We start from the raw sequence: 13,879 nt of genomic DNA on the forward strand, positions 1-13,879 counted from the left end.
TCTAAGGCTATCGCTATTGCAGCTAACTCTACTATAGTAAAATCAGCCATTGAGGTAATTATATATTATCCAATTTAATTCACTCATGATAAAATAAGCTTGACTGTAAGATCACTGTATAAAGTGACTGACGACTGACTGAAGCCAACTGACGGACAGTTGACTGACGAATTCCGGACGGAACTGTAACTGAACTGAGACTGAACTGTGACGGAACTGTGACTCAACTGACGTGTGTGAATAGACCTTAAAGGTCTATTCTTTTCGTCGCAGCAATATTTTATACTACATCAATCTTTAAAAGTATACATCGATGCAATGTCTCTATTATATAGTATATCGCATTAGTGATCAATTTTAGAATAAGAATAATGCGGTAGTTACGCATGTAAAGATATCCTGATATCCTAACCTCCAAACTCTAATTACAGTAGTGGTGCCGGGTAACCTGACTGTGGAGGAAGCAGACATTGTCAACGTGGTGGAGCCGGTCAGAGAGGATCCTCCACAACGTGACGAGGTCCACACCACACCCACACGCGACCAGCAGCACAAAGTTGGTAAGCACATTTAATTATTGGGCAGTGCTAACGATTGGTCTTCTCGTGAGGCAAATGCTTTCCTCTATCGACCGAAATGTATCCCGCACCTGTCTAGGTTAGTTTGTGTTCGTAATATATTTCTCATACTATATTGTTAAAAGTAATATAAAATCATCCTTTTTGTAATTAAAAATTTACTTTCAAATATAAAGCAAATTTTATTGTGTGACTCTCTTCTTTTGGAATGGTTTCGTTATTGATTCGAATTTGCTTCATATGAAGTTATCTCTCTACTTTTTTTCTAAGTACTTCTAAATACTTTTATTGAGAATGTTGAGAAATATCGTATCCTATATTATTTAAAATTTATTGTTTTTAAAATTGAGTATCACGTTAGACCTTTCATTATATCTATTGTTCTTTTATATTTGTTTTACCTCTTACTTATTGTGTTACGATTCTCGGTTTAGTGGCTCCAGTTCTTCCACCTCCCAAACCGGAACCGGAATCTCGGCAAGTTCTGGGTCTTGTTATCGGCATGCTATTGGCTGTCATCGTCCTGCTCACGGCCGCCATCGCGTTCGTGGTCGTGCGTAACCGGAAGCTCAAAAGTGCAGTGGCTCACCCGGTCTTGGGTAGACCTTTCCCCACTGACAAGAGTCTCAATCTCAACATGAAGGTACTGTACCCTAGTGTGTAGAAGTTAGTACAACTATGTAAACTAAACACAGGGATTTTAACAGCTTAGTACAGCACGTAACAAGATTTAATATCACATATTGGTTTGGAGCTAGAACATGCCCATGCTATAAAAATCATAAAAAGTTATATTTAAACTCGTTTAAATAAATTTGTTGAAGGAAATCATTCTACACTATGGATTGTTACGGAAGACTGCTCAGGTGATTAGCTGATATTTGACATGAGTTGTTTAGTAATATCCTCAACTCTATCCCAAAGTCTAATAACAGCTTGTGGTATTTTAACTGTATATTTGCAGATATTCATAAATTAAAAGCCTTATATGAGTGGCTTATTTACTAGTACGACTTAAATTAATGTGGAGAATAAAATCGTCACGTATAAAGAATAGATGAAATGTTATAGATCAAACAAAAATGTAATAGCGAATATTAGCGGCATAGACACGAACTAAATAATGAACCGTTACTTGTTGCAATGCTAGCTTGTTGCCCAACGTAGAGCGATCCGTATTCATCGAGACGAATTCCCTCGGTTGAAGCAATAAAACTGAGTCAGGTTCCGCTGTAAAACATTCTCATTTTACGAAGTGTTATAATCTATTCTAATACTAAACACTGAGAGCATGATAATAGTAGTTTTGAAGTGTTTTGTATTATTATGAGGGGCTGAACGTTTGTTAAACATGTTGTTTTTTCTTGAAGTCTTTTATTTTGTACGCACTTTGAGTTTTTCTTACACCAGACTGTTGAATTGTTAAGGATCTCCAGATGAGAGTAAACGTCCATGCCAACGGACACGTGTACGGGCAGCTCTCGCTGGATGACCCGGAGAAGGGCGCTCTCTACCACGAGCCTTTCAAGAGTGTGGAGTACAACAACCACTCTAACCCCGCGGACACCCTCAGGCCTCAGGAGTATGGCGACCACTATCAGATCGGTAATGCATATTTGTGTGCTTCCTTGTATATAACACTTACATTGTGTGCACAATTGAAATAATATAAAAGAATAATGTATATGGGACAAAACTTGTATTACGAGATCTACTCAGTATTTTGTAAACCATCATTCTTACACGCACATATTCGCCTCACTCACAGTACTCCATAGACAACCTTCAATAACATCGTAATTCAACAGTACTGCCAATTAATGGAAGTAATGGCTTGAGGTACGAATTTTTTAATCAGCTTCTCTTTACTAACTTCTGTAGTTGTGGTACTACTTTTCACCGGGGGTATAAAAGCTTATTTCTTTTTTCCCTACAGTTCTTCTACAGAAGTCCCAATAAATAATAAATGTACATAACATATCTTACCAATAAACAATAACCGCATAAGCGACTCTCGACCATAAACGCCAGTCCGTTCAGCTTTCTTTCGGCGTTCGCAAACTCCATGGTTTCCTAACCCTTAATGCCAGCAACAGCTTAGACAAACTTATACGTGACTATCTATCTATCTATACTGACGGCCTTACGTTTTCTTTCATATAAATAACGTTAATTTTAAATTGTTTTCTTCCTCAATTTTTATCACACCATTTTGTCTGACATGGTGTGACTTTCATTAATCCAAAGATACTTCGGGTAGTTTAAAAATAGGCTCATGTGTTTATTTTCATATTTCTAATTACAAAATAAATAACATTTTATTTGAAAGACTTTTTGTAAGACGCTAGACAATTAATAACATCGAGGAGACTACACAAATACACTTAGGGTTGCCTACATACCGTAACTTGAAAAGGAAACGTGTTGCAATGTCTGTTATAACACAGAACAATCGTTTGAAGATAAATTTTTGTAATGTACATTTTTATTTTTTATTAAAACGAATTATAATAAACTGCAACTCTGTACTGTGTTACTTTCACAGGTAGGTTGTTATGGAGTACAGATAAAAAGGAATATAACGTATATTATAAAATACTAGGCAGTAATATTAAGTTTGTATAATATGGCAATTTTATTGTTTCTTAGAAGTTTACGTTCAAATAATTTTACTAATTATAGGAAGTTGTATGTCTTGTTCCAAGACATTGTATAGACTTAGAACACTTAATATCATGGGTATTATTTGTGGAGTGTTATTTAGAGCTTCCTACTAAATATTACTGTTATGCTTTTGAATGCACCAAGTGCATGTTCCTAATTTATAGGAATGATGTTAACCTTTAATACTTTTGAACAACGTTAAAAGTTTCATATTATTTCAATTTATATACACTATAACAATATGAATTTTTCCCTTGCATGAAAAATCGGTTTATATTCCCATTGGCTTGAAATGAAACGTACACGAACAGGGATTATAATAGGAGAGGAAACTAATGACAGAGAACAGCCGTGAAAGATCCAAACTTTGTTAAGAACTTGCTCTGAGACGAGCACATTCCGCGGAAACTGAAAGTGATCGTGTACGTGAGTAAAAGTCGATGTCAGTAGTGTAACTTGGTGCTCTTTATGGCATGCAAATAACTTACAGTCCGGCAGGTGAAATCTTTCTGTAAATAACACAATATTGTTTTTGGTGAAATCGATAGAGGAGATACCTCCAAGAAAATATTCGATTGGCGGCCACACCAGTTTTAGTGTGGGACAAAATGGAAAGGCATAGAAAGAAATGAAAAGCTTATGATACTTTTTCACAAATCACATGTTTAAGAGGCTTAACTAATCATTAGACGTGTTGTAATAGTTTTATCAATTCCAGCGAACGGGATTTTAGAAGCCTGCAAATAGCAGAGTTTAATCTCATGAACTTGTTCATAATTCCAATGCAATGGGTTTTTTTTAACTCTCAGCGTTCTTAACTCCAACATTGTGTATCTAGAGAAAGCACAAAACCATTTTTGTATTCGGCTTGTGTATCAAGAGTAAAGCTTGCCACATAAAGTGTAAGACCTGTTTGAAACAGTTCCAGTTTATATTTTTGACCAGTTTATACCTTTATTCATTGTCTACCCTTCGATTCCAAACCGTTAATTTTGCAGGTAACAAATTTAATAATTTTTAGGAGAATTCTTTTAGTCGATTTGTCGAAAACTAAATTGTATTGTTTTACAATTAATGTTGCACCTTGCCTCTCGGACTTTTAACTCAGATACGTTATTACCACCAAATATATTATGTCAATAACACGCTGATCATTGTCATTGTATATTGTCGATATTGAGAACTGTCCCTGTTGTTTAAAAGTACGAACTCTAGAGAAGTATTATTACATCAAATGTACCGGTAATACGATTGTAAACCCAACATTTAGTTACGTTTTATTACATACTTTAGACAAACATTCCTGAAACATGACATTATCATACCTCTAAATAATATATCGAGCAGAATCGAACTTTGCTGATGGATTGCCTCAGCGCGTCTGTCACGTGTCACGTATACGCAGGTTGCAACTAGCGCCATGATGCTCACGTGACATCACAACGACGCGTCGTGGCGCCATCTGTCTGTCGCCACTAATGTATTCCAGCCATTACACCAAAACTCGCTTTATGTCAGTCATTACCCTTTAGCTGTTTACGCCGTTGTTCCGTAACATGTTTAACGCCACCAGCTTAAACGTGGAAAAACACTCCAGTTACTGAGTTTACCATCGGGCAGCTTTTCTCAGCGTACAACTCTCTTAATTTTGTTTTTGTATTGAAAAAACTAACAAGGGTGATCAAGCATTTTTTTTTAATTCTTCTTAGAATATAATAAGCCAAAAACTACTTATATTCAACACAACATTTTATATACTGTGTACGAATTACTGCCAATGACTACAAATTATTCTTATCAAAAAAATGTCTTCTTCCCAATTGTTATTAAATGGAAACTCAGAGCCAACATTATCACGTAAAAAACATTTTTTTCTTTTTGTAATAAAAACAGAGCCCAAATATGAAAGCTAAAACAATAAATCATAAATGTAGAAATATAAATAAAAATGCATTCATGTTTAAACTATTACGTTAAAATGGGCCCCACGTAGTATTTCAGACAATGAGTATCAATTTGCACGGTACTTATCATAGAACCTTGTTTTTCTATATAAATTGAGGGACTTTCTCCAAGACAGAAATCGATCGTCAGCGCGCTAACTTTAATCAGGGGTTGAAATGGGGGATTATAAGAAAAGTTAAACCTATAAAACTATAATTTTGTTCCAAGGTCATATTTTTATTTTTTAACTTGAAACCTATAAAATCAAGTGTCAGACAGGTAAGTTATTGTGGATCAGTGTCAATGAACTTACAAATTAGCTGAAAATGGCATCATTCAGCCCCATTGTGTAGTCGTAATGCCGAAATGACTATGCGATTTTGGAGCGTTATTCATGTTTTTAACAGATCTTTTGAAACGTTAAATAACAATGAAATTGTTATCAATATATCATTAATAGTTAATGAAATACATAATACCTAACTAAAATTAAAATGACGTCATGTACACACTTTTAACTTAATATAGTAACTAAAATAGTATGAAGTCGTCGTTAATTTACACCATTATGCAAAGTGTACATGTTCTATAACGTATACATCTTTTCCATATATCCTGTAGACTTTGGAGGCAGACACTACGCTGACACAAAGTCATTTGTAGAATCCGAAACAAATATTCCATCTGCACAACCTGACTCACTGCTCGTTGACTTATAGAACTAAGAATTTATCGATATTTATATGTGTTTCACGAACGTACTGAGCTTCGTAAAAACGTAATAAATCAAAAGACATATTAAAATTTAAAAAAACATGTTTTCTGTAGTGCATTTTAAAGAAATGACAAGTGATTTAAAATAGTAGTTTGTAAGTGCTAGTTGCAGTTTATACATTTATAAATTGTGTAAGATTGTTGTGTACAATCCTACACTCATTTTTAACTAATAATACATTATTTATGATGCATAATTTCCTTTTTTCATTAAATTGTTTCAACAGGTGGTTCTGAGAGAATGGTACCCGACTTCACGCTACCACTCAATCCCGCACCACCTCTCTACTCACACTCCAACCCCTCCACTTCACCTCTCTACCCTCCCACTCTAGGAGCTAACTCTCCTCTCTACCCCCACTCGGCCACCACACCTAGTAGACCCCTGCCTCCTCTCCATGACCTGTTTCCCAAACCTCCACCGATACCGCCACCCCCAGAGAAGTACTACGCTACCACAGATATTTGTAACGTGAGTATCAGGTCATAAAATATTTATTCAGCGCATGAAAATTTTGATAAAATATAGGGTAATTCAATCAAACTTGGCACTGTCTAATAAAGGTATATGTGTTTGGCTTTTAAAAGCCATTCACAAAGGCTCTTGAAAGTGAGAGGGTAGATTTTACCCTAGAATATATAAATATTCTATACACAAAATTATAGCTCTTATTGTGTTTATTGCTTTTGACTTAAAATATAAGTCCTCATAATCCTACTGCTACGTATATGACACGCTGGTATTGTTTATAAACTGTTAGCAGAGTATTGCTATTGCTAAGTAGATGTTATTTATTGTAGTATATGACAGTTTATATTACTTACCATAACTGAAAAAATATTGCAATGCGATACTTGTACTAACGGATGGAGAACTACAATTGCTTACTTATAATACTTAATGTATTGATACTTGAAAATATTTATACTTTCTTCACTAACAAAATTCAAAGGATCAACCTTTTCTTAGAAATTGTCAGAGTTTTAATACTATTACTGCGTGAACTAGCTGGAACAATAACTGATTAAACTTGCTAGCTCAGTAACTGATAAACTGGCTAGCATTATAATAGCTTCTGTTCAATGGACAATAATGAAATTTCAATTTTACATTTACTTTAAAGTGCAATGTAAAACAATACATGAAAAAAGACGAACTACTCCCTCCCGTAATAGTGAGTATGGAAGGGTGGGGGAGTTCCTCCCCAAGCTAAACCCTGAATATGCCAGGCCACTAGTTTCAATGTTCTAAAGAGGATTGTGCTGCTAGATTCATGGATAGCAGTAATGCACTAGTGTTGCTATTGCACGGAGTGCTCTATTACGCTTGCCATTTATTACTATGTTCTTCTTTATTATATTGTTTATTAAGATTAATTCACAAAAATATTCGATACCTATGAATATATTGTAATAGACACTTTACAATATTACAATCTTAAAAAGAATTATGCTAATATAAGACTCTTTAATTTGTAAACAAACGTGTTCAATTTGTTAGGACAAATATTTACTACCTATGGCAACGTTTTTGATTGTTAAAATCTCTTTCTTACAAAACTAGTTTTATAATTTTTATGAAAGTGGATTGGTCGTAATACAGAACTAATTAGAACAGGCTGGTTCACCTAAGTAAAGACCTGTGGAAAAGAAAAATTATTCAACTTTCAGTTTAGTGCTCTATTTTAAAACATCGCTTACACTAGGAATCTAAGTATTTTTTATCTAACTCGCGTAGAATAGAAGCTGTTTGGATTATAAGTTTCCATATCCCTTTTGACACCCTTCTATTATTCAATATATAGGCCATATACTACAGTCGTAGGTCCGAGTTAAGAGCTTATTAAACAGAATAAGTAGGAGAGTTGTTACAAGGCTAATACTTGCGCTCAAAATGCGCTTCAGTAGGAAACGGGATTTGGACCTATGCTTTACCTCAGACTTAAATGTCCATGGTTTGGATTATGTGTATATGTAGGCATATTAAAAATATTCAACATTATATCCCTTTTAATGATTATTTATTACCTTCTTCGTATTGTTTAGCCTGAACAAACTACTTAGTTGTAAAGTTTACAATTTATCTTATTAATAATGATTATAGGCAGAGCGTTAACGAAGCCTATCGTTCGAGGGAATCCAACATGTTCTTTTCGGTCTGTCTGTCTTTCCGCACGGTATTTTGACAACAAAGTTTTACCTACAGTTATAAAATTTTACGTGAATCTTTATTTATATGTAAGCAAAGAGTTTGACGATGGTTCTAGTCACTCCAAGGTATTTGACGGAGTGTTAGCATAAGGTTTTATATTGGTTTTATGGGTAACTAACGATAAAATCGTAAATAAATAAATTTGGAAACAATCTGAGTCCTAACAGTCATTTAAAATCTATAGATGTGACACAGTAACACATGTAGTTAGGTTACTTTGTTAGATTAGTTGGAAAGACTCTATTTTCGGGTTTTTCAACATTCCATTCGGTTTATTTGTAAATAGAGAAATCTATAGTTCGTTGGTCCTGCTATGGGATTTTGTTAAGCGTTACTAAAGCCTACACCTCAGGGTGATAACTCAAGAATGAATTGAACTATAATCTTTTGTGTATTTTACTTAGCTGTCACTAAATTTTCCTGCGAAATCCATTTTTTCTGTACGTTTATTTATCTGCTTGTGTGTGCATGTTCTGCTGGATATTTAAAAATTGAATTGGACTATATACTTAATTTTTTGCCTGTAACTCAATTTTTACATAGGCAAAGTGTATGATAATTGGCTTGTCCCTCTATGGAATTTGAAGAGTATATGTACATAAGCTCACTATCCGCAGGATACCGCGAGAATGATTTCACATGTAGACTTTCAATTTTGCATGAAACTAAATTTCTGTATAGACAACAATGGTTTCGAAGATGTTGCATGTCTATCCAAGCGTTTTGGTTGGGTGTCTTTGAAGCTTAACACGTAGTAAACGGGTAAAATTTATCTTCTGTTTTTCTTGGGGCATACAGAAGATACCATTGTTTTTTTCTGTCTGGTTGTCTGTCTACTTGCAGTACATCTTGAGGATTAAATGAAGTTTAGGCTTCCATTGTATCATGCAACTACTAGCGAAGTTTGTTGGGTGGTACGTGGTGTGACGTATAAGTGAAATGTTTCCTATTTAAGATTTAACATTGTATCTAATTATTGCCAATACGCCATGGATATGTAAATGCATATTGTGTTTTGCAGTAAAAGTACTAATGGTTATTTTGTATGACAGAAAGTGCCACCAGTGCCTAGCCCTCCGCCACCTCCAAGTGTCCCCCACTCAGTTAGTAGCCACTCCTCCACTTCCACCTACAGCCAGCATCCTCCGTGCCGCAGACTTCCTGTGGCGCCCTTGCCCTCCAGTCACCTGGTCATTCGGCAATCGCTAGGGTTGGGCCGCTTCGGAGAGGTCAGGATATTTCAAGCACTAGTTATTTACTTTTTGAAACAATTTAACTGAATATTTCCCCATATAGCTGAAGTACTCTTTATTTGTACTCTTCAGGTTCATCTGGCCGAGATAGCAGACATGCCCGCTGGCAGGCGAGACAGCTGTGAGTGTACATCTGTAGCCGTCAGGAGTCTTAGACCAGGAGCTTCTGAAACCACCAGGTACTTCTACTTTCTGTTCTTACTTGGGAACTTAAAGCAGTAATGAAACCGTCATTTAATGTCAATTATAATATTATATTATAATAACAGTACACACACACACACACACACACACACACACACATATATATATATATATATATATATATATATTATTCCACAATTTTAATTTGTTTTATGAGCGCTTTAGCCGGATAAGGCACCATCAGTTATTGTTAACAGAAAGCGTATGTGTAAATAAAAAATGTCTTTTATAATAAAACCTGGTGATTTCCATCTAGCATTCAAAGCATAAACTAGATATTAATTTCAAGGAATGCTATACACGAAAAAGGAGGAGAGGAAATTAGATAAATTTTATGAAGGAAGAGGGTTATCCTAATGTGATCAGTTGTTTCCATCATCTGTGCACTGTCGCTCACTGCTTAGTTGTAGTGTGATGTTCTTAGGTTATGTGTGCTTACACTGTTGTCATCGTTTTAACATAATTTAAGGTAATATTTGATCAGTTATGGAAGAAGATCTTATTCCAGATATACGGGAAGGTAAAAAGTAATAAAAGGTACTAAAGAGCGGAAAATTACTGGAATGATAAGTGAAGTTCGCTTCTAGTATAATAAAGATAAAAAGGGATCACATTGCCAATGCACCCGACTACAGTTATTTGACACAATATATAAAGTTGGTCAAATGTACAGCATATAATTGTAAATTTCATAGTTGACTCATTCACAGTTAATAAATAGAACAGCTTCTTAGCTGCTCTTATTGTTGTATTTCCTACAGAAAAACGTATGCCTACACGACACCTGAAGAAGTTTCCATTCTAAATCAATGTTCTTATTCAAATCGTGTAATTACTTACACTCTGTTTTAATATAACGCAAGTAAAGTTAGACTTTTTTAAAATGTTTTGTTACAGTCTCAAAATACACTCCACTTTAACTGTCTTTTTTTTCTTATAAACAATTCATAACATATGTTTAGAGCGTGATTATTAAGAGCACTTTGTGTTTTGGGTCATTTACTTAGAATATGTTCATTCCATGTTTTATAATGTAAGATTACTCGTTACTTTTGATCCATAAAGGAGAGCTTATTAAATATATACATTGGAACTTTGATAATTAAAAAACACTATAATTGGCACCCTTTTTTCCCTTAAACCCTTAAAATTGTATACCCCTTATTAAAATCCTGGATTGCTTACGGTTTTCTTCCCAGGAGGGAGTTTATAGAAGAAGTGGAGACACTGTGGAGGCTGCGAGACCCTCACCTGACGCAGGTGGTGGGAGCAGAGCTGACTCAAGAGCCTCTCTATGTAGTCGTGGAGTATCCTCCACTTGGAGACCTCAACCAGTTCCTACAGGACCACGTGGCTGACACTACGGCGCATTTGCCACCCTCCGCCAAGACCTTGAGGTATGTCGAAAGTATTTCCTTATAGCCTGAAACATCCTTCACATTGTAGGTTCAGGGATGTGTCAATCTCTATTTACCCTTCAGCTAACCTTCTCAAGCTTTCCTACCCGTATATCATTATATATTATATCTCAATAAATTACTTCCTCACCTCTTTATTCTTTGTAACATACAGTGTTCGCTAAATTTATCTTTTTTAACATACCACTATTTCCTTCTCCTTGAACATCCAAGATCCTTGTTATCCTGTGTTATTTTTGCATATTAAGGTTTCCTTGCTTTATATTACATCACTAAATAGTTCATTCAACTCACAATTAAGTATGTAATTATCTATTTTTATAAAAGTTTAAATTTAAATTCAGGTCCATTTAATATCTTCATAACTACTCTTTTGGTTTTAAGTTAAAATCACGTCAAAACATCACTAACAATTACATGTTCTAAGTATTTTGGCCTTGCTCTCAAGACCTAGGTTTCAGTAAACAGATGTTAAACTGTAACTGATCTACTATGAACTAGTGAAAATAAATTAATACGTTCAAGTAATTGTTACACATTATACGTTCAGTTTTAGAATTGTTACCTAAGAGATTGGATGTGCATGTTCGTATTAAACTTAAGACAGTTGTTTGATATCCAATTTGCACATTTAAAGTGCCATTTAATTTTTTAATAAATATTCAAAAATATATTTTTGACTTTTTCTCATAAAATTAGTTTTTTTAGGATATTTTAGTTTCTATAGTTTAAATGCGTACCGTTTTGAAATTGTTATAACAAACTAAACCAAAAATATTTTATAGACCTTTTAACACCAAGAGTTTACTAAGGTTTGGTTTAAGTTGGTTGATTTATTTTAAAATATTTAAGAAATCATCTAAAGGTGGTAAGTGGAAAGAGACAGATCGTTGGTTGCATAATACGTTTTACTTCATTTCACCCAAGGAACAATACCCTGACGTTTGTGTAAAGAGATTGTTACACCCTGTTTATACATTTCAGCTTTAAAAAACCAGGTTTATAAAAACTTCCTGTTCTTGTAGACCACTTAGCCACAATTTTGTTTAATGCATTTTACTCAATATTAACGTCGTTGTGGTCCTAATAATGTACATAAGCGATATTGTTATATTTTATCAATAAAAAAGAAGAAATATATCATATAATAGACCACATATTTTAAACAAAGGCTATCAAAATGTCTTTACCCTTAATACAGTACAATTAAGTCCTCGTATGTGAAGTTTTAAGTCTTTTTATGGGTTATCTAGAACAGACCAAAGAGGTGGAAGTGAATCGCACTGTTAGTTCTTAATCTTCGAAAGTGCTTTCTCACCTTTAAATTAATCACAATTCTATTTCCAGAACGTGTCTCATTCAATTTCGTTGAAAACTATTTTCCAATATCATCTCCAACAGCTGCTGTGAACAGTTATTAAATCCCGTATATACTAAATCAAATTGGTAATGACAAATGTATATCTACAACACATTTCAAACGTATTAATAGTATGCGTTTAATTAAAATGCGTATGAAGAGTAACTGGATTTTAAATTGAAATATTTACGGATAAGCTACTCGTACATTAGTATAACCTATTTTTAGGTCCGCAGACTGTGCATTGCGTAAATCAAAACTTCAAACTTCAATAAAACGGAATTTACAATAGAAAGCTATATCTAAAGATAGATACGTAGGTTTTTTTTGCAGTTCGTAATACTGGTACATTGAATTTATATCACTGAATCACCCGGTTCTTTATATGAATCCATAATAAACAAGCACTGTAACACTCTAAGCTCCCGTCTTGTGAGACCTTCCGGCCTGTGTCACCTCTCCGCCTTCACAGGATCCGATAGTTCTCATCCGCTAGGAACTCATGTCCTTTGGCAGATCCCGCCCTCTACCAGGTCCCGGCATCTGAAAACTCTTGGTCTTTGGAAGCTCTCAGCCTCTAGAACGTCACACCCCTTATTAGGTTCCGGTGTTTGGAGGGACCGGCCTTTGGCAGACCCCATCGTCTGGCCACTAGCAAACGCCGGCCTCTTGACAAGTGCCGATCCTCGGTAGTCTCAGGCCTCTGGCAGGTCCCGCCTTCTGGTAACTCCCTAACTTTGGCCTTTCTTGGCCTTTCGGAGCTCTTAGGCTCTAGGGCCTCCCAGTTTATGACAGACCCCAGCCTCATGCATTTTTTTATAAAAATACATCTAACTGTGTAAAGTGTTTTGGGTCCTATAGGCTCATGCCTAATTTTTTTTGCAATCCTTTTAATTAGGAGTTTACGTAAATTTTTTTGATAGCATGGCGTTAACATTGTTTATCACGTAGAATGTTCATTCCAGTTTTGATTAAAATCTATCAAACCACAATTTGTCCATAATAGTTGACCCTGGAGCACCGCGATTGGCTGCAATAACTAACTTAACTTAGCCATTAAGTTGTAGTACTGTCATACAAGTTAAGAGCTGCCACCAGCCGCAGTTGTGACACAGATGGAGAATGTTCACATTTACACACTGCAATGGTTGTATCTATACATAAAAAAGAATCTCTAAATGCAAGCCGTCTATTGCAATCGCTTTCATTACAAAATTTCCACGATATTTTTTAACTTTGTCCGATCATTACTTCCAAATCCAAAAGGAATATATATGACGTTATACAATACAACGTCTAATTGCACGTAATTATTAAGGCAGTAATTGCACATAGTTAGTTTCTTAAGTAATCTTAACAAATTAAAAGGTTCAAGATTATGGCCATTGTTATGCGTGTAAGGCTAGTATAGTCCATTTCCCCCCCAAAAAAAACACAAACAAATAATTTTTTAATATTTTACATAATTTTAA

The 13,879-nt window shown here is 34.9% G+C and overlaps 1 protein-coding gene across 1 annotated transcript in view; it reads left to right on the forward strand.

Annotated features, from left to right (window-relative positions):
- LOC124369755 (discoidin domain-containing receptor 2) overlaps positions 1–13,879 on the forward strand; it is a 229,729-nt gene that overhangs the window by 202,424 nt on the left and 13,426 nt on the right. Inside the window, exons 10-16 of the mRNA XM_046827839.1 lie at positions 432–560; positions 1,013–1,221; positions 2,006–2,183; positions 6,188–6,432; positions 9,225–9,401; positions 9,498–9,604; positions 10,829–11,026. Coding sequence (XP_046683795.1) covers positions 432–560; positions 1,013–1,221; positions 2,006–2,183; positions 6,188–6,432; positions 9,225–9,401; positions 9,498–9,604; positions 10,829–11,026 — 1,243 coding nt within the window. The remainder of the gene's footprint in view (positions 1–431; positions 561–1,012; positions 1,222–2,005; positions 2,184–6,187; positions 6,433–9,224; positions 9,402–9,497; positions 9,605–10,828; positions 11,027–13,879) is intronic.

This window comes from Homalodisca vitripennis, chromosome 1 (assembly GCF_021130785.1).
Source record: "Homalodisca vitripennis isolate AUS2020 chromosome 1, UT_GWSS_2.1, whole genome shotgun sequence".
NCBI classification, from domain to species: domain Eukaryota; kingdom Metazoa; phylum Arthropoda; class Insecta; order Hemiptera; family Cicadellidae; genus Homalodisca; species Homalodisca vitripennis.